This window comes from Gopherus flavomarginatus, chromosome 21, assembly GCF_025201925.1.
Source record: "Gopherus flavomarginatus isolate rGopFla2 chromosome 21, rGopFla2.mat.asm, whole genome shotgun sequence".
NCBI lineage: Eukaryota > Metazoa > Chordata > Testudines > Testudinidae > Gopherus > Gopherus flavomarginatus.
Window position 1 is genome coordinate 12,454,245 of NC_066637.1, and position 23,379 is coordinate 12,477,623.

The following is a 23,379-nucleotide window of genomic DNA, read 5'->3' on the forward strand; positions in this document are numbered from 1 at the left end:
CCATATTTAGTTTGATGGGAGCATTAAATTTCACAGTCACTTCAAATTTCATATACTCCACATCTGTGCACTGGACCCTTTTTCTACAGCACTGATGGTGCAGAAGCCTAGGAGGAAAGCTTCGAGATCTAGTGGGACTTTTCTGATGCTGTTTTAAAATGTGTGCATTGGGGGACACAGCCCTGGTAAAATCTAAAGTCTTTTGCAATAGGCCTTTGCAGTACCAGTGTCAGATTCTGCATGCCAAGCTTCAGCTCTCCCAGTGCACACATTTTGGACCCTGTCCTGCTCCTAGCGAAGCCAATAGCAAAACATCTCTTGATTTTAACAGGATTAGAACTGAACCCTTTGAAATGAATGAATGCAAAAAACCCAGCTGTGCACTGAACGTTGTGGCTAAGATTTGAATCACAAAAACAATGAGGACGTTGCAGATCAGGGTTGCCACACAACCCAGGTGCACTTTCCTTTGTGGCACTGCTCAGCTACCTTAACTCCTGTGAGTAGTTGTGAAGAAGTCAGCGAGATTGCTTCCCTGAGTAAGGAATATTCATGAATGAATGGGCAGGACCAGGGTTTACATGAGCTCCACAGAGCCCCCATGTTCTAGTAAAGGCCTCAGCACAGCGGGAAGGATGGCAGGATTGGGCCATGAATGGGCACATTTAGAGCCCTGCGGAATAGTGTGTGTGCCCCAGAGGGCCGAGTTAAGGATGCTGTAGTTGGACAGCAGGCCTTCGCATCTCTGATGCATTTATATGTTCAACAGTAACACTCTGTGGTAGATTCCCTACATGAGACATGTGGGTACATACCATGGTGCACACATACGTCATCTCTGAGGAGAGATCAGTGCAGTAAGAATTATGCCAAGCCACTAAGATTGACTGATTTTTTTTAATACAGCCAGAAATAGAGACTGTGGCAAAGGAAGGAGGGAAAGGATGTGGGGGAGACCATTTGAACTGCCAACCCTCTCTTGGGAATTAAAAAAATCTGTTGTGAGAGAAGCAGGGAAGTGAAACCCCAGGTGCGTCCTGGCTTGAAGAGACCCGTGTACATGATGTTGATGACTTTATCTTTTCTTTGCCCTGCTAACACAGATGTCCCCAAATCAGGAGCTGGGGAGGGGGGGAGGTTTCCCCACCTTTACACCACTCTCTAGTATGATGCGTGTGGGGGGGGTTATCATCAAACAACCTAACAACTCCCACCCCCCAGTATTTGTTCCATCCCATTTGACAGCAATGGAGACTAATCTCTTTGGGGACTGAGCCCAGGGCTCGCGGACGCGGGCAGACGCTCCACCAGCTGAGCAGAGCCTTGATCTCATTGTGTCCTGCGGTCACCGCGCCACTCGCTGCCCCGGGACTCCAGAGGGCCCCAATCCGCTTTGAAGCGCTGCGGGTGTGTGTGAACGGAGGCGGAAGCGGAGCCCCGGGCCGGCAGCAGCTGCAGGCAGGTGAGGCTTGGAGCTGTGCAGCTCCCCCCACACCTGATTCCTGTGACTAGGGGGGGAGGGAACTTTCCTTCTCACTCTCGCAGCCTGGCATTAACTTCTCCCCCCGGGGGCTCCCTCCCGCCTTTGTCTCCTGCCTTTGTCTCCTTCTCTCTCTGGGGACCACCAGCTGGGGGAGCAGCCCCGCGGGGGCGCGCCTGGGCTCGGGAACGCGCACTCTCCCTTTCCTCCTATTGCAACACCTCCGCCCCCCAGCTCTATTACTAGCAGCTCCATCTGATCCCCCCCACCCCTCTCCCCTGGGCTTCCCAGCTCCTCGGCCGGCTCTGCACATTCCCCCACTGCCTCTCGCCCTCCCCTGTCTCCTCCTCCTCTCGGGTGTGGACAGCCCCCCCCCGCGCCAGGCAGATCGGCGGTTCCCCTCCCTGCCCTCCCAGCTGCCTCTGCCGTCCGGGCTGACTCCAGAGCCGAGGAGCTGCAGACAGGTAGGCAGCGGATCTCTCCCTCCCTGCACCTCTGACCTTGCAGCTGGGCTTAGCCCTCTTCTCTGGGGAGGGGGCAGGTTCTCTCGTCCTCTGGCGGGACGCCCCCCCTTCCCCCGCCCACACACCTTTCCTGCCCATCCCTCCCTCCCAGCCCGGCGGAGAGCTGTGAGATGCTGAGGGTGCCTGACTGCGCCGCGGCCCAAAGACCTCCACTTCCTTAGGCTGCCCCGATCCCTTCCCCCTCTGGGGTTCACAGCCCCTCTGGAGATCCCGCTCCCCCATGCCACTCTCTGCACACACCTGGGCAGCTCGAGATCCCGCTCCCCCATGCCACTCTCTGCAGTCCTGAGCTTTGGTCCAGTTCGCCTTTGCTGATTTCAGGTACAGCTGCTGATTCTTGGGGAAAGTGTGCGGGAGGGGTGGGGGGTGACGCCTTTACATCATGGTCCTGCTTAGAATCCCCCGGACTGGGAGTGGGGGGCTCATGCTGCTGATCCCATGTTCCTGGTTGGTGCCAGTCTAAAGTCACTTTTAGCCAGCGATGGCTAAGCTAGGGGGGAGGTAGCCAGCCAGCCTTCCACTTTCATTGTTATGACATGGTCCCTCCCATTAGTGCATTGTTTGAGTTGTTCTACCTCCTTATGCCTGATTTCCCCCCCTTCCCTCCTGTATTATTCACTGTTATTAGTCACTGTGCTTGCGGGAAGGGCTGTGGTAGGGATGCAGTTTAATCCATTCAAAGGCACCTCAGGCACTGTCTGTTCTGAGTCTGGTCTCTCCCAGGGTTTTATTAGTTATTTTATTGCTTATTTCACATGCAGGCCCATTGCCAACAGGGTTCATTATTTCGGTTGTGGCGGGTTCCTCGGAGTCAGACCTGATACAGTCACTTCTAACTATCATCTGCACAACAGATGCCAGTGATGTTTCTTAATGCCTGGCAGAAAGGTGGGGGGACTTAATAACCTGAAATATTTATAGAGCATCCCACTGATTAGGCCTGTCTAGCGATCTGATCTAGTACAGATATTTGGAGATGGGGCCATGAGTACTGGGGTCAGTGAGTCCTTATGATTAATCTCTGCTCGCCCTCTTCTCCATTCATGCTGAGAATCAGACACGGTTGCTGTTTCCCGGCTACTTTAAATCTTTGTCACTTTGGATACTATTAGAGGCTCTGGGTCACTTTAAGATCCTGTATCAGAGGGGTAGCCGTGTTAGTCTGGATCTGTAAAAGCAGAAAAGAGTCCTGTGACACCTTATAGACTAATACATATTGGAGAATGAGCTTTCGTGGGTGAATACCCACTTCGACGGATGCATGTATCCAACGAAGTGGGTATTCACCCATGAAAGCTCATGCTCCTATATGTCTGTTGGTCTATAAGGTGCCACAGGACTCTCTGCTGCTTTTAAGATCCTGGTTCTCCATTCATGTTGTCTTCCTGAGTTTGCTTGTTTGCACTTTCTACCATTTGTTTTTCTCCATTCAGTTGTCTAGCTCCTTTTGCACCTAAGAGTAACCACACTGTCCCATTGATCCTAGACGTCTCCTCAGCCTGCACTTGCTCCATTGGGAAAAGTTACCATGATGAAAAGCTTCTATTTTCCTGGTTTGTTTTTTTTTAAAGCTAATAATTGTATTCACAGAGAAACACATGCACACACCTCTCTCAATTGCTCCCTGATTGTCCTCTAATCATCTTCTGCTGGTGAAAGTGGGGTTGTGATTCTGAATTAAATGATTTTGGCATCAGCTAATGGCTTATTACAGCTGGTAATTCATCATATAGCATTTATGTGACATTCATCCAATTCACACGTGAAGTCTTCCATCAGCACAGAGTTTGGATGGAAATTGGTTTGCATTTTCATTACATTTGCCTTTTATAAAACTGTGCATTTCTCTTGTGAATGTTGATTTTTTAAAATCAGATCTTATCTCACAAGGAATAATGTCAGTATCTTGCTTTGTGAGCTGATACATAGGGACAAATTCACCCCTTGAAATGATCAAGCATATTGGGTCAAATCCCCCCCGGTGTAACTCCACTGGGTGTTTTTTATCAGTTGGCTGAATGCTTTTCAGTGGCGTGTGCAGTGTCCTTTCCTATTGATCGTCCTCCATTTGTCCCTCTGCTTTGTGCATGAAATTAGAGATTCTTCAGTGCCGTGGTGACAGCAAGTGACTGTATCGTGGATGCTAATCTCAGACTCATTGCCATTTTAATCTCATTATTGGGAAGAAGAGACCTCGTTTGATAGCAGGTCACACGTCTCTCACCAATGATGGCTGTGTCAGCCGTTTTGTGAAGCTCCAGGGGGAAAGCAGAGCAGAGGGTACTGCATATTCATCCAGGTGCCCCTCTTCCATTTCCATACTGTGTCCTATCTGTCTGTTCCACCTTCTAGGACATTGGAGGCCCAGCCCTGCAACCCTCTTGCCATAGTGCTACTGAAGTCAATAGAGCTTGAGGAAGAGTTATTCCCAAGGGTACAGGTTGAGGATTGAGGCTCAAGATAATAGGAAGGCAAGGCCCATCTCTTGGGAGATGAGAGATTTGCAAGGTGTCCAGCACCGCTCAGAGCCAAAGTGTAAAACCCTGGAAGCAAGTGGTGACCTGATGGCAAATGTATACATGCAAACCTCCCACTGTATGTGAGCTGCTGAAGATGGGATTTCTTGAGTAGCATTACGCATGTGACACTATGTTTCTCAACAGGAGGGCATCCCAGCTCTACCATTGATCATCAAAGCCAACGTTTTCCACTGATCACTGATTTTCAGTGCTCCGCTTGAGACACCAAGGGCCTGACTTGCAGAGGGGATGAGGCCATCACAACCGCAGTGGGGCCTGCTTTGCCACCGCCTGCAGCTTGTGCAGTCATTCCTGCCAGTGCAAAGTGAGCTTGACATGGATGTAAAACCCTGCCCATTTGGAATGGTAGCATTGTACGCTCACTTTGCATGGGGGTTCGTGACAACCCAGGGTGCAGGACAATGGAGAATCAGGCCCCTTTAAGGTGTCTTGGGTTGAGCATGCAAAAATGGAGATACTCAGAATTAGATGGCACTTTTGAAAATGTGGGTCTTACCCCTCTGTGCTTCTCTCCATCCATTAATAAAACGGGTAATCCTAAGGCGCTGCCTCTCAAGTGCATTGTGTGGCTAAGGTCTGTAAAGCACTCTGAGATCCTTGGATGAAAGGGGCCATGGCAGTGCAAAGCATTTACATTAGACAGTATGGGTCAGGCAGCAGGGACCGACCATCTCTGCCATCTAGGCTTAGCAAGAGGCTGCACAGTGGTGGGGGCGGATTTTCAGGTGTTACTGAATCAGATGCCGGGGGCCCTGAAATGGGACAGATGTGTATTTTCCCAAAGCCCATTCAGTCCTGTGTCAGAGTCACAACCCTTCCACAATCACAATATGGGCCAAACTCAGCCCTCATACAAATGAACTCAATTTCCCGCAAACCCAAGGGGGAGCCGTGAGCACTTAGGGCATTGCAAAATTTGGCCCTGGGACTTTCTTTTGTGTAGCAGCTTTTGCAGTAATTGTAAAATGCCACACCAAGTTAAATAACGACAGAGTGAGAAAGGAGCTGCAGAGAAGAAGGCTTTTTCAGCAAATTTGGTGACCAGGGACAAGGAGGACCCAGGGGTGGACAAATGAAGGGGGAGCAGGGTGGTGCTCAGAGAGGGGAGTGAGGAAAGCTGAAGCAAGTTCATGGACCATTCGGAAAAGGAGGAGGTGGATCCTGAAAGCAACAGAGTGCTTCTTTGTCTGCATGAGCTAGGTCTGAAAGAGGACGCCTGGGCTGGCAGCTCTGGCATGGAAGCTGTCCCAACAGAAAGCTCTTTACAAAATTGGTGACAGGAATATGCAAGAAATGCTCAAAGCCAGGGATGAGGCCATGTGCATTTCCTATATCTGGAGTGGCAATGTTTGAGATGAGTGCATATAAGTGAGGGATGCTGGTGAAGGGGAGAGAAACATGTGAAGTTCCCCAGCACTTGCCTGCAGAAATAGAAAAACAGATGGAGAGAGCCCCAGCAGGGAAGAGAAAGCTCATTTATCTGCACAATGCCATCCTCCTGACTCCAGCCCACTCGCTGTATGTCTGCTAGCCCAGACCAGAGCTCACCCATTCTATTCTCCTCCAGGCCCATCCGTCACCTCGTCACCCCCTGGATCCTTCTTTACTGTGAGCCCTGGCAGGGACGATTGGGATTCATTGGCCATCAGTCCTGCCATGTGAGCACACAACACACACAGATGATGAGAGACACACGTGTGTTTGTCTATCCCTGCAGATTATGTTCCTCTGTCTGGAGCCCCATGAGAGCTGTACACTGTAGCACTCCCACTGCGAATTTAATTCCTTAAAGCCAGGGATAAATCTGGCCCAGGTTTCTGTTCAATCCATTTTGATTCAGCCCTGGAGCTCACAAGCTGGTTTCCTCTGTCTGTCAAGAGTCTCAACATTCTTTGTTCATGGGCTCAGAGCTCCTGCTCCCCCCCACCCCCCCGATATGGAGTGGGAGGCAGGGGGATTATTAGATATTTGAATGAATTTAGTGTTGGTCTGATGTCTTTGCTCTATCCCTGAGGAACCACCTTTAAGTTGGGGGCAGGAGATGGCTGCATTTCAGTGGCACAGTAAGTCCCTGGTTTTTCTCTGTAGCAACTACAAATGACAGAGCACATTAGTGCCCATTACGTTGGTGGGTTTTGTGCTACAGATATCTGCCCACTAGGAACTGGCCTGAGCCCCAACAAACTCATGTCTTATATAAGCTACTGAACAGCCACTACTTACCCAAGTTGGATTCAAACTGGTGATTTAGAATTGGAAGGCTCTATAGCCCATTAATAATCCCCTGCACCATCCCCTACACCATCCTAGCTGCACTGAGGGTAGTTTTAGGACCATTAACAGTATTTGCTTGAGACCCTTCACTCTGTTAGCAGTGTTGATCCTGCTGGGAATGTTAAGTGGGTCCTGCTGACACACTGAGGGGGGTGACTCATTACCGTGCCTGCATAGGGGAGGCAGGAGTGGCTCTCTAGAGGAATGAGGATCTAGGGTGTGGGCCAAGCAGCACTGAGGGAGGAACCCTGGGAGCAGCCAAGCCTGGGGAAACTTTATAATCTTTGTTGATTAAGCCAGAACCCAGGAAGGAGGTGAACTTTTGTCTTTACACTATGTACAACTTTGTTTCAGAGCAGGCTGGCGAAGGCATCTCCTTGCAGGGGCAAATTCCACTCTGACTTAACACCTACTGAGGTGAACACAGAATCTATCCTGTTATGAAGAGAGGGGAGTGGAGGTGTCAGACTGATGCTGGCTGCTGTGTCTCTGAAATGCACAGCACAAGGGACTTGGTACAAGTGCTCTGCTCAATCAGGAGAGAGGCTATGCTGGAGCTTGGTTTGGAGGGAGGAGGATCAGGAGCCAGACTGGCTGCTGATGGGAAGAGCAGCAGCAGGAGGCCGGAGAAGATGCAGACCAGTGTCAGAAACGAATGGGTTTGTGTGTGTAAAGCAAAGGATGCCATAGATGAGAAGGGAGAACTTGCAGATTGTGCAGGGGAAGAGGATTGGGAAGTAGAGGTAGCAGCCGGATCTGGGCATATGACTGGCTGATGCAGAAGAGGATGCACTATCTGGAGGAGTCCCATGCTGACAAGGGGCATTGTAGGAGTTGCTCTTTAATGGAGCGGTGGTTCCATTAACTTAGGGCGGCCCGAATGTATGCTGTTGTCTTTGGAGTCACGCAGGCAGGACAGCAGCATAAACACTTCTTAGCTCCTCTGATGACAGGAGCTGTATATCACATATTTATTAACTGCATTATTATTGCAAACCTGGGCCCTCTTCCCCATGCCCACAGATCTAGTGCAGAGTGGAGGTAGCCCTCTGGCCCCTGCAAGATTCCAACCTGTATCATGCCCTCAGGGCAGCTCCTAAGGCCAGGGCCTGGGCGCTGCACTTTTCCAGTTGGGGAAGAGCTGCATTTAAGTTCACAGCAGCATTTAGCCCCGCAGGGGGGTTCTGCGTCTGATTCTTTGGCATCAGGTCCCCAGAAGAACACGTGGCTGGGGTAATGTTCAAGTGGAAAGCAAAGGGCTCGTGGCAGCACTAGTGATTGTGATGTGTGGCCCAGGCAAGAACCGCCTGTTTAATCCACTCTTGGCACCTGCTGTTCCTTCCGCTTGGTACCCTCCCATTTCTCCTGTGGATGAGAAGGTGAGACACTGTTCCCAGTCCTTAGAATTCAGAGTTGCCAAGATCCAACTGGTTTGCTCTAATTTAAAAAAAACAAGATGAAAATGTTCTGGACACAGAGATACTGTTTTTTGCTCAACACTATTTATTGTTTCACTGGCCTTGGACCGGGAACTGCAGATGCTTTGCTAGATGGATTCCAAGTTGTAACTCTAGATTTTGCATGAACCACAATGAAATGCTATTTTGTAGCATGACCTCCCTTGGCAAATAAGAGATTCCAGTGCCTCGCAAAGCAATGCTTAGACAAGCGGCTTTCCTCGTTCATTAGCAGCCCTAAATAAAGGCACGGGTGCTGTCTACACTAGCACTGCTTAGGCCTGAACTTCCAGGGAAGGGGGCTTTTCCTGATGGGAGTGGAAAAGTATGGAAGGGTTTGCCTCCTTCCACTCTCTAAAGACCCACAGGCAGTAACTGTAGGAAGGCTGTGACAGAGCATGCTGGGGTTAAATAAGCAGGGTTTTCACTAGAGGACTGAAGAATTCCTTCTTATGAGCACATCAGTTGCTCCTGACAGCCAGGGCTTCCCTTTCTTCCTCATGTGCTGGTGACAAATCCCCAGCAAAATGTGCCAATGGTAAAGATTCTATCAGTACCAAATAATGGGCATGTGGCGAGTCCTTTTAACTCATGTCTTTTATGTTTAATTAAAGTTTGATTCCTAAGACGCGCACACTGAATCTCCCTTACACAGCAGTCGTGCTTTCCTGGGAGCTAACCCTCAGAAAGCTGAGCTGGCCCATCGGCTCAGGGCTCCTTTATCCTGTCTCAGGGCCAGATTCTGCTCTCAGTCATGCAGGTATGAATGCAGAGGAGCTTTCACTGACCTCAGGGGAGACGCTCCGGATTTACACTGAATCTGTGTCATAGTTTGAAACTCAGGGAAAACATCTTAACTGTGGAAGAGAATCTCAGGCCTCCTATGGTCAGCTTCATGAAGCAGCGGTGGGGCTGGCATCAAAGGAGATGCTAGTTATTCCCCTTTCCTCTGCTTTCTTGTCATGCTGACTCTAGCCGGACAATCCATAGAAGCTGCCTGGAACCTGAAGGATTAATGGCTGCTGTGCAGTGGTCTGAGGTTTAGCCATTGCAGGCATGTACTTAGGAGGTGCTCACTGGGAGCTGGGCTGACCAGAGGACCTGATATCAGTGGCTTTGTTTTAAAAAGACAACCCCTCCCCCCCCCCCGGTGAAAAAAGTGTCCTGATTTTTCACATTTGCTATCTGGTCACTGTCCTAGGAGCAGGGAGAAATTAATCAGGAGTGAAGAGAATTGGTGGGAGGAAAGATCTTGGTGTGCCAAGCTCTGCACCCCTAAAGAGACACAGTTCTTCCTCTGTGATATAGTTTTTGTTACAATCTCATATTAAGCCCAGTCCACCAGTACCAGCGTCAGCCCCGGAAGTTTTTTTGTGGCCTAACCCAGCAGAGGAGGTGAAGAGCTGCAGTTAAATTCTAGAGATGGTCATTGCCTTTGGGGTTTCGGCTTCCCATTGCTCTATCCAAATGTGTATAGCCCAGACTCAGGGGGACCAGCCTCCTCTGTGCCATGCTAATAACGGTACCTCTGTCCCACGGCAATAGGTGCACTAGAACGGCTTAAGAAGTATTCTCAATGGGAAAAGATTGGTTTTGGAGGGGTGGGGGGAGGGATGAGAGAAGGTGTGTATGATCAGGGCAGTGAAGTCTATATATTGATTGTATGAGGGTCTGAAGACCCGTCTGAGAACAAAAACTCGAGCAGTTAAGAAACCATGTGAGAAATCTGAATACAAAGAGAAGTAAATAATATTATTTTGCCCTCACCATTCCATCTAAGGATCTCAGATGGTTTTACTGACCTAACAAGCCGCCTGACACCAGTAACCCCATTTCACAGATGGGGAAACTGAGGCAAGGAGTGGTGAAGTGACTTGTCCAAGGCCACAGGGTGGCAGAGCAGGGAACGGAACCCAAGAACAGCAGCTCAGAATTCCAGTCCCAATCCCCTATTCGGCACATGAGACAGCCCTCCCACCCTTGGCCGTCCAACAGAGGTGACTGGAAGCATTCGTCTGCCGCCTGGCTACCCTTCAAAGGAACCCTTCCAGGGTTTACTCAGACCCTGCTTTGCTTTAGCTTCCCTGGTGCAGCCCAGCCCCAAGCCAATCATCTGCCCTGCAAGGCCATCGGCTGCTTCCAGTTCTGACGTTTTCATTTCAAGCAAGCCAGCCGGGAGGAGGCCCAGAATGCCCACCTGCCTGGCAGGCAGCTCCAGCATGGCAGCTGGCGCTGGGCTGCCCCACCATTGCCCATAGGAGCCAGGATCCCATCTCTACATACTCAGCTGGCAGGAGGTAAAAGGGAAAGGTGGGGGGCTAGTCAGAAATCAAAGGGAGGCATCAGCCTTGATTAATGACCTTCATTTGCACATTAAACTGGAACCTCTCCTCCCCTGCAGGCCTTCCACATGCTGCTGTAACCAAGGCTGGAATAGGAGGAGGGACTCATTCATTGCCAGCCTTGAGCCTCTTCACGCTGTGTTCACATTCAGTCCTGAATCTTGGCCTGCCTCCCACTCCATACTGCTTCAGTCCAGGCCTCCCCCTGCTCTCCATGTGCATCCAGTCTCAAGGACCCTCCTCGTTTGCTGCGCTCCTTGGCCCTGCCTGCATGTTATAGTCATTGACCTCTGGCGTCCCAAGAGATGAGAGGTGGGGCTAAGCTGCCAACGTGGGTTCTGGACTCCAACTTCCCCTAGAGGTCAGGGCTCTTCCTAGCTGGTGAGGTTTGGTTAGACATGGGCCGACGCTCAGTTTGACTGAAATCAAAGAAACTGCCCATTTATGCCAGCTGAGGTGCTAGCCCAGGGGCCCTAGCCTGGAATGTCCCCTTTACTCACTGGTTCTCAAACGCACCCCTTATTCATGTTGAGTCAGCATTCCACAGACAGGAGACTCTTTGTATCGCAGACGCAACTGCAGGTACACGTAACAGGCTCATTTATCGAACTATGTCTTTCCTTTGGCTGTTTTCCTTGATGCAAGGTTTTGCTAAATGCAGGATCTGCAAGGATTGCATTCTCATTGCTAGGAGGAGACATGGGACGGGGTGAGTAAATTCAGCATGTGATGATACTGCCTTCTGGCCACTCTCCTTCTGCAGTGCTGCTCACCCTCTTAAGTCAGCAGTGTGGCACAGAGGGCAGGAGTGAGCGTCAGAGCACCTGGATTCTGTTCCCAGCTCTGCCAGTTGGTGATGTTGACCAAAGCACTTAATTTCTTGGTGTCTCCCCTGTTCCTCAAAAGGGGATCACAATACTTGGCAGTCTTTGTAAAGCATGTTGAGAGCCTCAGGTTAAAGCCATATTCAATGAAACTGAAAGGCAGAAGATTTCAAACTGATAAAAGGAGAGGCTTTTATTATTATTATTATTATTATTATTATTATTTTATTTTGCATAATGCTCGGTTGGCCTGTGGAACTCATTGCCACATGATATCATGGAGGCCAGGAGCCTAGCAGGATTCAGATCAGGATGAGACTTTTATATGGCTAACAAGAACATCCGGAGTGGTGCTATTAAGGGATAAAAACACAGTCCCACAAGGCTGGAGTGTAGCTGTGGGACCAGTGAGCGTGACGTGTTTAAAGGGCTGATCTCAATCCTGGTATGGTGCAGGGGGGTTTGTGGGCTCTACAAGGCCTGGATTCTTTGATGAGCTTGATGTTGATTATATGTTTACCTCAGGTGCGGCAAGGCGTCCAGGATTATGGCATCTTCCTCCTGCTCCTTGTCCCGTTTCTTTTTCTTCTGTGTCCTGGTTCTCTCTGACATCTGCTCAGTGGGCTCCCTGGACTCTGGCACCCAGGACAAAAACATCCCAGAGAATAACAACAACCTTCAAAATGAGGAGCTGTGGCAGCATCAGCCCAGAGCAGGGCACCACCGCAGGCATGGTGGAGCCAAGAAGGACAGGGCCCATGGCATGACTTCCAGAGGGCAGGTGTCTAGAGAGGAGGCCCTCAGGCTGGCAAGTGGGACTCCAGCGGGGGACGACCAGGGAGCAATCCAGCGGCCCGCTGCCCTGAAGCAGCAGAAGGACGTGTTTCTGGGCTTTGAGTTCCCATATCCTGAGAGAGAGAACCAGTCCCCGGGGTCGGAGAGGGGGAAGAAGCAGAACCGGGAGCACCGGCGGCACAGCCGCAGGGAAAGGCTGAAACAACACAGAGGTAGCAGAACCCTAAGGGACTCAAAGGGACCAAGGTCTCCTGGCCACTTCAGAGGGCAAAGTGTATGTGTGTGTGTGTGGGGGGGGAAGTGTGTGTGCAGAAGGTGTCTTGAGGGGGGTCAGTGTGGAGGGGAGACAGTGGCTGAGGAGGGGCAGTGTGGCGGGAGGGGCAGTGTGGGGGAAAGGTGGCTGGGGAGGGGCAGTGTGTGTGTGGCAGGGACAGTATGGGGGGAAAGGTGACTGGGGAGGGGCAGTGTGGGGGGGAGTGGCAATGTGTGAGGGGAAGGTGGCTAAGGAGGAGCAGTGTGGGGGGAAAGGGTAGTGTGTGGCGGGGAGGGGCAGTGTGGGGGGGAGTGGCAGTGTGTGGTGGGGAGGGGCAGTGTGTTTGTGAGGGGGAATGTGGCTGGGGAGGGACAGTGTGGGAGGGAAGGGCAGTGTGTATGGGGGAAGGTGGTTAGGGAAGGGCAGTGTGTCGGGGTTCTGGGGGTGAGGGAGGAGGGTGATTGGGAGTGAACAGTGTGTGTGTGCAGAGGTGTAGAGGAGCATGGGAGGGTGTTTGGGGGCAGTGTGTGTGGCTGGTGTGATCCGGTGGGTGGGCATATGTACAAAATATGCACATGAAAATGTTGAAATCTCAGGTTGTCACAATTCATTGCTGTTTTGTAAAAGTGATCTGATTTTGGGAAGGAAGGAAACCCTGAAATTTCATGAGGGTTGGGTTGTTTTGGCTTTCTTTGGGGGTTTTATTGTTGTTTCTTTTCCTCAACTGGTTCAGTTTACAAACACATTTCAGCAATGTTCAAAACTTCCAATCTTGACCTTGGAACATTACCAGAATTGGAAATTAATACATACATACATACATACATAAAACAATTTTCATCCACATTATTTTTATTTATTTATTTATTTTGCATCAAAACTTGAATTCTCACGATTTTCAGTCAAGTCAATTTAGCAAAGTTGTGTGAAACATGTAAATTTTGCAGGTGCCAAATTACACTAACAGAATTAAAAAGTTGCTTCAGTTTAACAAGGGGGCTGCTTTGCTTCCCAGTTCAAACTGTGTATATGCATGACTCTGGGGGCCAGTTACTCAGCTGGTGTAAATCAGCATAGCTCTATTAGCGCTAATGCAGCTATGCCAATTTACACCAACTGAGAATTTGGCCTCCGATATTTCCCAGGGCTCACCTCAATCTCTTTCTTCCCTCCCTAAAATAAAGAGCCCTTGGTTGCTTTCTTATGGGACTGACTGCTTCACACAAGGTCTACAGGGGGAAGAACAAAGAACGCTACTGCTGGTTTCAGGCAGACTGTTGCAATCTTCCCAGATTGTTGCAATCTTCCTGTGTAGACATAAATTTAGCTTAAGGTGTAAATTTAAACTGATTTAGTTAAACTAGTACAAAGGGCTGTGTGGACGCTCTTACTTCAGTTTATCTTAAACAGTCAACTAGGAACAGATGTACACGGAACCAAAATAAACTCCTCTCAAACTGAAATAAGTGTGTGCACACAGTGGTTTGTGGTGGCATAACTATATTGGTTTCAACCTGATTTAAATTAAAGAGTTACAGCTTACCAATTAAGGGTGGGTTACTCAAAAAGCACTCAGCCATACTCTACTTCTATTGACTCCAGCAAGCATTGGCTGAATCCCACAATATAGTTTTAAATCAGTGGCCATGCCCTGTTTTTCTATGGCATTCCCAGATAAGCTTTTCGGGGCAGAGATTATTTTGTTCTGTTTGAACAGCACCAAGCACCATCGGCTGCTGGGTTGGCACTTCCACAATGCAGATTAATAATAATAATAATTATTATTAATAATCAATAAAAGTCTGTGTCAGCCCCTTCGGAACTTTCCCTGGGAGAGATGGATTTGGAATGAGATGGATTTGAACTGCTTCCCCCACCCACACACCTTAAGGTCCAAGTGCATCTGATGTCCGGCTCCAGATTCAAAGGCTGCAGGTGGTGTTGCGGTGTAACTATCCCCAGGGGAAATTCGGTTGCCCCAGCAAGGAAAGGGATGAGGAAGATGAAGTTGTTGTCCTTGTCACCTTCTGTAGGCAAAGGCCCTGACCCCGTTCCAAGCTCGCTGTATAAGAAGCCTGAAAACTTTGAGGGGCAGTTTCAAAACCTGCAGGTGGAGGAATTCACAGGTCTGGCTCCCACGGTGCTCCTCTTCACCACGCTGGAGACAGCAGCTTCTACTGAGGAACCACCAGCTCTTCCAGCCGCATCCCTTCAGCCCCAGGTAAAGGTGCATCTGTTAAACGCACTGGAATCTCCACCACTGCCGCTTGCTGGAATTTTCAAAGTGACCTGAGGGAGTTAAGTGCTCGGCTGTCCTAAGTCAAGCTCAATGGTGGTATGGAGGCTGATGGCTGGCTATCCCCACCTGGAGACAGCAGAGTCCTGGGAGAGGAAACAGGTAGCTGCTTGGTGTCACCATCTCCCCTACAGTGATCAGCTCTCTACTGAAAAACACCTTCTCTCCACCCAGTGTGAGACCCCAAAACTTCCCCGTGAGCTACAATGCCCTCCTGCCCCTTTCAGGCATCCACTTTCCAGGTGTATTGTCTGACGCAAAAGCTCTCCTAAAAAGTTCCTCAGAGACAACCAGAGCATCTCCTCACTCAGGAAGATCACCTCCTTTGATTGAGACATCTCCAGCATGTCCCAGTGGACCAGGATGCACCTGGAAGCCAGGAACTCATGAGTCCTCGTCCTGGGCTCTGCCACTGACTTGCTTTATAGCCACAGGGTAGGATTTTCAGAAGTAAGCAGCATTGACCTAACTGCTCCTGTTGAGGTCTCCAGGAGTTTTATCCTTGGCTTCAATGGGAACAGTGAAGCCGATGCTGAACAATCTGTGAAATGGGAGTAAAAATCCCCACTTCTGGGGAGTTAGTGTCCTTAAAGTACCTGCTGAAATTTGCCTGCAGGGCCCTACAGAAGGGCATACTACTTACTGCCTTGCTTCTTGTCATCTGCAGGCCCGTGTCAGGCAAGATGGGGACGTGATGCCCACCCTGGATATGGCTCTGTTTGATTGGACAGATTATGAAGACCTCAAGCCAGAAATGTGGCCATCTGCCAAGAGGAAAGGTATCCATGGGACCCACTATTGCTACTTGTACCCTCCACCATCTCTCTAAGGCTTGGCGGTCCCAGCTATCCAGGAAACTGGAGGATAGAATTGGGGGTGAAGGAAGGAGTAGGAGAGACAGCCAAAAAGCTTAAGTTGTCTTATTGCATTGGTTAGATTGTGCAGTTGATTATATCTAACACACCCCTGCCATGGCTGTACCCAGACTCTGTGCTTGTCAAGATGAGGATGCTCATTTTAGCTTTATAAGCTTCCATGCAAATACCCAGGGGCAGCTCCAGGCCCAAGCACGCCAAGCGCGTGCTTGGGGCGGCAAGCCGCGGGGGATGCTCTGCCGGCGCCGCAAGGGCGTCAGGAAGGCTACCTTCAGCGGCTTGCCTGTGGAGGGTCCGCTGGTCCCGCGGCTTCGGTATTGAGCAAACCACATCTCTGCAGTATCAAGTGATTTATCTGGTATTGTCAAGTTCAGCTGGAAAGAGAACAGTGTTAGTGTCAACGGCTAAGGAATTTGTCATCATTTTTCAAGAGCTAATCCACGAATCTAGCTATGGAAAGTATTGTTTTTAGAACTATCTCCATTAGCTGGGGCTGATTCTTTTGACTCCCACTAAACCCTTCTTCTATCCACTTGTATTTCGTGTTCTGGAGCAATTTGCCCTGAGCTGGTCCAGAAGATGTGGTTTGGATTAGGTTCAGGCTGAGGGAGATTCCAATAAGCAACGAAGCCTGTGAGGAGCAGAGATGAGACTTGAACTGTAGAAGTTTGGATCCAGATCAGAACTTCTCTAAAGTTTGAGGCTCTTTGGATCTAGGGATGGTTTAATCCTGGGCCTACCTCTAGGAAGGAGTGCTGATCTCGGAAGCTTTCAAAGACCTTCTGTTCCCCTTGAGCAGTGGGAGTGCTGGTCATTTGGACTAGTGAGAGGGAACATGGGAGAAGGTCAAAGTAGCTTAGCACCTGCTAAAGAAATGCTGCTACTTCTAGTCTGGTCTAGCAGTTTGAGAGCCAGGACCCCTCAAAGTAAGGAAATTAATCCCTCCATACCAGGCCGCAGGAAGGTTCAGGCTGCTGGAAAACATACTGCCCCATTGAATTCCATCAGCTATTTGCTCTTCTCCCTAGAGAAACACCGTAGTAAGAGCCCCAGCAGTGGGAATGAAACCATGGCAGCTGAAGGAGAACCATGTGACCATCACCTTGACTGCCTCCCAGGTGAGCACCAGCCTCATAAAAACAAATTCATTCATTGCAGAGTTGGTTGCAGACTCTGGAGTGTTTGGAATTCAGGCCTGGATTCTGGGGCTGGGGTCGGGGGAGGGAGGGGTGACATCCCCCTGTAACTTATCCTTATTTTGAGAAATGAGTGGGGTGCTGAGGTGAATGTGGAGCCTGCTGTGAACATCCATGTTCTGACAATGCGCTGGGGCTGTGACCTGGAGGACTTCCTGCTCCAGGCAGGTGCCAGTGGGGAGATAATTCAACTGCATTTTCTTTCCTTTTGACCATCTCTTGATGGCTCACTCGCTGTGTTGGCAGGATCCTGCTGTGACTTGCGTGAGCACCTCTGCAAACCGCATAATCGGGGCCTTAATAACAAATGTTATGACGACTGCATGTGCACTCAAGGTGAGTTCAGCCCGTCGCTGGTGAGAGACCCCCAAGTCCTTGTTTTCTTCTTATCGCTGGTTCAGTGGCTGGCTACAGAGATTATAGAGGGGCAATGTGGTCTAGCAGTTTGAGAGCTGGGACCCCGAGTTCTAATCTTGTCTCTGCCATTAATTTACTGCATGTCAATGGTCAAGTCATTTAATCTCACTATTTCCTCACCTGCAAAGTAGGGAAATTAATCCCTCCATACCAGTCTCAGCAGAGGAGTGTGAGCAATAATCCATTAATGGCTGTAAGGGGCTTTGAAAATGCACTGTGCTATATACTTTCTAGGTAGATTTTTCTCAGAGGTGTACATTGTAGCAGGATGTTCTAGACCCAGGACCTTATTCAAACATGATGCTGTGATAGATTGGCCTGAGGAAGATGCTCCTATGGAAATCCCAGTGGGGCTGCCCCAAGCTCTGTTTCATGTTTAGGCTACTTAAGTTAATGACAAGTATGCATTCCTTATCGTATATTGATATCCCATGAGATACGGTGGTAGGATAAATTTAGAGTCGAGTGAAGCTCTGATCATGTGTGTTTTTCTTATGGGGGAACTGAATGGCGCGGGGGCATTGGTAATGAAATGCAGAACCTTTCCCCTCTTGGTAGACAGGTCTGAATGCAGCTCAGAGCAGTGGTATCCAAATCCAAATGCCATCTGCTCAGTGACCTGTGACATCGGTCCAGTGAACAACTGCCCACATCATAAAATCCATCCCTCAAAGGCAATTTTGTTGGCTGTCTCATTGCAGAAGCCAGGGAGACTGAAGCCTCCTCTCACCCCTGAAAGGGTCTCTCTCTAGGGGAAGCTTGCATTGCCCAGCCTGTGCAGTCCCTGCTCTGTGGAGCAAAAGAGAGCTCTTGTCTCCAGGGCTGTCCATGCAGCGCCTTCCAGCAATACCAAGGGCCAGCCGTACATCGTTGTCCTCAGTGGAGCTAACTGGATTTCTACTAGCTGGCCCAACGTTCTAAATACTTCCCATGATTCCCCAACCTTAGGCTAACTAAGAAGAGACACCAAAAAACAAATGTGCCAAGTCCCAGCACCAGATGAATTACCGGGGCAAATTCCCAGAGTGAAACACCCTCCTTAGGAAGGCTGTTCATTGGTATCTTTTTAAAACAGAGGCTGCTTTCCTAGTATACATATATTACTTCTTCACCAAAGGCTACATCTACCAGCATCACATGTTCCCTACACTTGAGGACCTGATCCAAACCCCATAGAAGTCAATGGAAAGACTCCTCTGGACTTCCGTGGGCTTTGGATCGGGCCTTCAGTCACCGCTGTCAGACGCTTCTGCCTCCTCTCGTGAAGTTTGAGAGAGAGAAGGTAGCAAGGGGAGCTCCCCGACTGTTGCTGCTCTCATAGCCACACATTACTGTAATTTCCCAGTGGCAGGATCGCTTAGACAGTAATAGGAAGTAATCAGGGGAGACCAAGCAAAACTTCCTATGGATTGTCCTTATTATTGTCAGTGGAATTTCTGAAGTGCCTGTGAAACGCACTGTCCGCACCAATGAGATCGCAGCGATAAATGAACAGACGTCACCTTTGAGCAGTGAGCTAAATAGCCTCTAATACAAGAGACAAGAAAACAATAAGCCCTGCATGGTCCAACACAGGTGATGGGACTTCTCTGCCATTCTGGTCCAAATGGCTCACCCAGCGTTCATGGGACAGTCCCCGTTGTGGTGGGTTCTGCCATTGACTCTGTGTGTCACCATGAGTCACATGTCCTCACTGCTGAGCTTGCCTCTGCTTCTCCTACTGTAAGATGAGGACCAGCCTAATTCCTTGAAAGCTCTATTCACCAGCACACATGCAGACTCCAGTACAATTCCGTGTGTGTGTGAGTGCGCACACGCACACCCAGATTACTCCCCAGAGCAGTTAGACCATCTCACACTCATCATCTGTGTCTTCTGTGCAGGGCTACGTTGCTACGCCAAATTTCACCGGAACCGAAGAGTGACCCGGAGGAAAGGGCGTTGTGTGGAGCCAGAGTCAGCTAGCGGTGATCAGGGATCGTTCATTAACGTGTAGAAGGGGGAAGAGATTCATTTCCAGCCTGGAGGGCCAGGGACGAGTTATTTATAACTAGCAGTGGGGAGGGGTGGGAAAATATCTACCAAATGATTGAAGCTGCAGGCTCTAACCGGGCAGGGCCCCAACAAGACTGATTCTGGTGATGAGATGAGGGTAATTTTTCTCCACCTTTTCTATCCAAGGACCACCCCCAATCTCTTCCATCTTGCTGGGACCCCCCTCTCCCATCTAGCAGAGTGATTGGGACCCTCTGACACCAGTTCATAACCCTTGAGTTGAGAACCTCTGAAACAGGGGAAAGGGGCCTTATATCCTCTCTGCTGAGAGGGAAAGAGAATTCAAGGCTCTCTTCTCACTGCAGCTAAAGTTGCCTCCTTTAGGTCGAATGGAAGCCAGGGCTTAAGTCTTTTGCCTTGGTTATTTCTTGTGAGAAGACTGGGAAGAGCTCCCCTAGGAATCCTGGGTTCTGGGACAGATGGGCGGGTGTCCTTGTTCTCGCCTGCTTGAAACCTATATGAGAGATCAGAGAAGATAACCAGGAAATTGGATACCCCAAACCGGACCATTGCATGGGACATGCCCATTCTCTGCAGACCTGAAATTCTTGCTTTCCCTGTGGCTCATCGCCCACAGCCAGTCGGATTCTTTCTTCTGTACCTAGGATTGTGGGGCAGTGATGCACGGCTAAGCAGTGCTTTAGTGATAGCCCGCACCACACACTAGACAAACAGCTGCCTTCACTGGTGACTCTGTCCAGAACTCACACCTCAGTGTCTGCGTGGGGTAATTTGGAAGATAAGAATCTGAACCTCAGCTGGTGTACGTGGCTGCTGCCCCATTGACTTCAAGGGAGTTGGGCCCATTTTACACCACCTGAGGATCTGGCCCTACATGTGTAGGTGATGAGTCACTGGATCTTAGTTCTGCTCTTGCTTTGCCAGAGACTCGCTGTGGGGCCAGGGTGAGTCACTCTACTGCTCTGTGCCTCTGTTTCCTCTTCTGTACAATGGAGATGTCTCCCTCCCTCCTTCAGTTCATTCATGTTGGTGACCCACTTTTCAGACCCTCTGGTGCACTGTGCTGTTGGCAGGGGGCGCCAGCCAGCACGCTCCCTTTCGGAGGACCAGCAGCTCAGCCCGCAATCTGATCTGAGTGACCAGGCAGATCTATGATGGGACTCTTGGCAAGAGGACTCGATTGAGGGCTGGTGCAGTTAGCCAGAGGGTCTGTCCCTGGGGTCAGCACATTGGGACATTGGGACAGGCGCAGATGCTGATTTTGCTTTTCTTCAACCAGCAGCCAAGGCTGGAACAAGGCTCACCTAGCCACAAGGCCATGCCCTGTTTTAGTTCCCACTGCAGTTTGTAGACTCTGAGTTCCTGAGCCTGTCCCTTCCCCATCCCTTCCTCTCTCTCCCATGGAGGACAAGCTGGTTGGGATGGGCTGAAGCTAAATGTCCCGGCCTGCAGCTCTCACTCATTTGGTTCTCCTTTGGAGTGTGGGTTTTTTAATGATTATTTTTAGTTTTCTGGGGAAATGCAGTTTTCCTAGAGAACAGACAATAAAGTTTCTGATGATGGAAGGTGGGGGAGGGCTGTTACCTTGTAGTACATCCTGTGACGTGTTGCATGTGCATTTGGTTGCAATGTAAATAAAGAGACGATAGTTATCCTTTGCCCCACTCTTTCTGCTTCCTTGCCTACCTCCATCCCTGGGACAGGAGCCCATCAGAGAGCCTGTGTGAGGCTAGGTCCGTGACCTCTGAGGAACACCTAGGTACTTCGGACAATAATGCATAGGAATTGCCCCACTCTGGGACTCCATCCAGTCCAGTATACCATCTCCAACATCAGCTGCTTCAGAAGATTGGAAAACAACCTGGCACTAGGCACCTATGGAATAACCTGCCCGCAGACAGAGGGTTCTTCCCAACTCCCAATAGCTGGAGGCTGTCTTATGCTCTGAAGTGTGAGGGCTTATAGTCCTTCTAATATTCGTTTTGTTGTTCTTGCCATTATAACTCTGGATATGCTTGTTAGGCATATACATGTCCCGTCCTTTTTTAATCCTGCTAAGTTCTTGATCTCCATAATATCTTGTGGGAATGAGTTGCACAGGCTAACTTCATTGTGTGATAAGTGGTGGTGGTTAGACACTATCATTCTCTCTGAGTCAGTGCTGAGTCAGAAGGGTGACCGTACATCCCGGGGCAGTCCCTTTTTAAAACTCTGTCCCTGCCGGCCCAACTTTTTTTTTCCCAAAAGGAGACGTTTGTCCCGTTTGCTCTTGCTGCGTTGGCAAGAGCAATGGGACAAATGCCCACTTTTGTCAAAAAAGCGGGGTGCAGTGTGGAGGAGCGTGTGGGGCAAGCAGAGATGTCAGGCTCCCCGCCCCCGCAGCGGGGGAGGCAAAGCTGGGGAGGGGAGGCAGCAGTCCAGCTTGGGGCAGGGGGCAGGGGGACAGCCTCATGAGGGCCCCCCTAAGGGTTCTAGCCATGGGCAACAGTCTTGTGGGGGGAGGGCTCAGGCAATTGGTTGGGGGTGTCCTGTTCTTCTTTGGGAAATATGGTCACTCACCCAGTGTGGCATGAAAAGGTTCTGTGTTGCTTGAGGTTATGTCTTTTGGAAGTAAACTCAAGATCTCAGCCCTTTTTGCAGGAGTGAGGGTATTACCCCTGGCGGTCTGGTCAGATTCCAGTTTGAATAATTATATTCTACCTCTCTAACTTCCCTCTGCTGTTTTATCGGGACATGTTGGTCTCCATTTTCTGCCCTAACTTCTTGTGTAATGTTGCCGTGCACTGTTATAGGAAAATTTGGAAGCGCACACGCAACAGTTCCCACTCCACAGCGTGAAGTCAGACTGAAGGCCCAATAACGACAAATTTATAAAGCTGTGTATATAATAAGAAATTGGACGCAAGCGCGCCGTCACTGCCAAAAGAGATTCTGAGGGAGGAATTTGTGAAGGAACCCTTAAGACAAAACCCACAGTTTGGGTAGGCAGTAGCTGCATTGTAGTATGACTTCTGTCCAAGACTTAGGACTAAAGCATGTGAATTTGGGTCCAACTCCAAGCAACAGGAGGACTGCAATTAGCTAGCACAGAGAGCAGGAGAAGCGTAGCCTCTCTGACAGGCCGGCTTCATAATAAAGGGTGGCACTGCCAATGTTATGCCAATAACTGGAGTTTAAAGGCAAAAGTTCTTAGCTGATCGGTCAGTTGCAGAGTTCTTCGATCTGGCCCACAGTTTGCTGACAACAACCATGTTCAAAACACAGCTGATAGGGCTCTGCCAGGACACACTTTCCGCCACGGTTGTTGCTAGTCTGATTGTGTGCAGGTGAAGCCCCGCCTCAGATAGTGGCGCTCTGTGTAGGGGAAGGGGTCTGCCCATGCGGAGCTCGCTGCAGGATCTGGGCCGTAGTGTGTATTAGCTAGTGGGAACAAATCATCATATCAAGCTGGAAGCAGCTTTAAACAGCGGCAAACGCAGTTACAAATCACTGCGCCGTTAGGATTTCCAAGGGAGCTCAGCCTAGCTGTTGTGTTCATAGCTGCAATTAACGGCGGGTACAAAGAGCAGCATTTAGACAACCAATTCCCTGGCTGGCAGGATTAGTTAGCTGTAAAGGATACATTAGTCCATTAATGCCTGCAGAAATGGCTGCTGCTGTTCTAAATCAAGGTATACTGCTAGATCTATCATTTGGCTGTGAGGACAGGGGGAACAAAGAATCCACTGCAAAAGTTAAAAGCTTTCCAAAGCAAGACATGCTGTTCAGGGGCTTGACTATAAAAGCTCTACGTAGAGGTGAGCTTCAGACTGCGTGTGCCCTGCTCTGCTAAATTAGCGTGAGATGGGAATGCAACCTCAGGATTTCTGCACCAGCTCGAAAACGGCCTTCTGAATTCCAGAGCAACTGAAGGAAAAGCTGTCAAGTCGCTAACACCCCAAGCTGTTGAATTTGAGCCCAGCGTCTCAGACCCCACCACAGAGCAGCCTGGCTCAGGCTGCAAGACCTGACTTACTGCTAAGGTGCTGCAAAGCTTTTTGGAGATAGCCCGTGCAATGGCTTGGAGAACGTGACAGCACTGGCAGAGAAA

The 23,379-nt window shown here is 49.8% G+C and overlaps 1 protein-coding gene across 3 annotated transcripts; it reads left to right on the forward strand.

Annotated features, from left to right (window-relative positions):
* The first annotated feature begins 1,448 nt into the window (after window positions 1-1,448).
* On the forward strand, window positions 1,449-20,947 carry DRAXIN (dorsal inhibitory axon guidance protein). Of its 3 annotated transcripts, none has more exons than XM_050931882.1 (7): window positions 1,449-1,462; window positions 11,967-12,448; window positions 14,523-14,710; window positions 15,453-15,564; window positions 16,689-16,778; window positions 17,103-17,192; window positions 19,157-20,947. In XM_050931882.1, the coding sequence occupies exons 2-7, from the start codon at window positions 11,989-11,991 to the stop codon at window positions 19,267-19,269; spliced, it is 1,053 nt and encodes a 350-aa protein (XP_050787839.1). In that variant the 5' UTR covers window positions 1,449-1,462; window positions 11,967-11,988; the 3' UTR covers window positions 19,270-20,947. The 3 variants fall into 3 exon arrangements, with proteins under 3 accessions (XP_050787839.1, XP_050787837.1, XP_050787838.1); XM_050931880.1 differs by lacking the exon at window positions 1,449-1,462 and adding an exon at window positions 1,773-2,325; XM_050931881.1 differs by lacking the exon at window positions 1,449-1,462 and adding an exon at window positions 1,773-1,944.
* The last annotated feature ends 2,432 nt before the right edge of the window (window positions 20,948-23,379 follow it).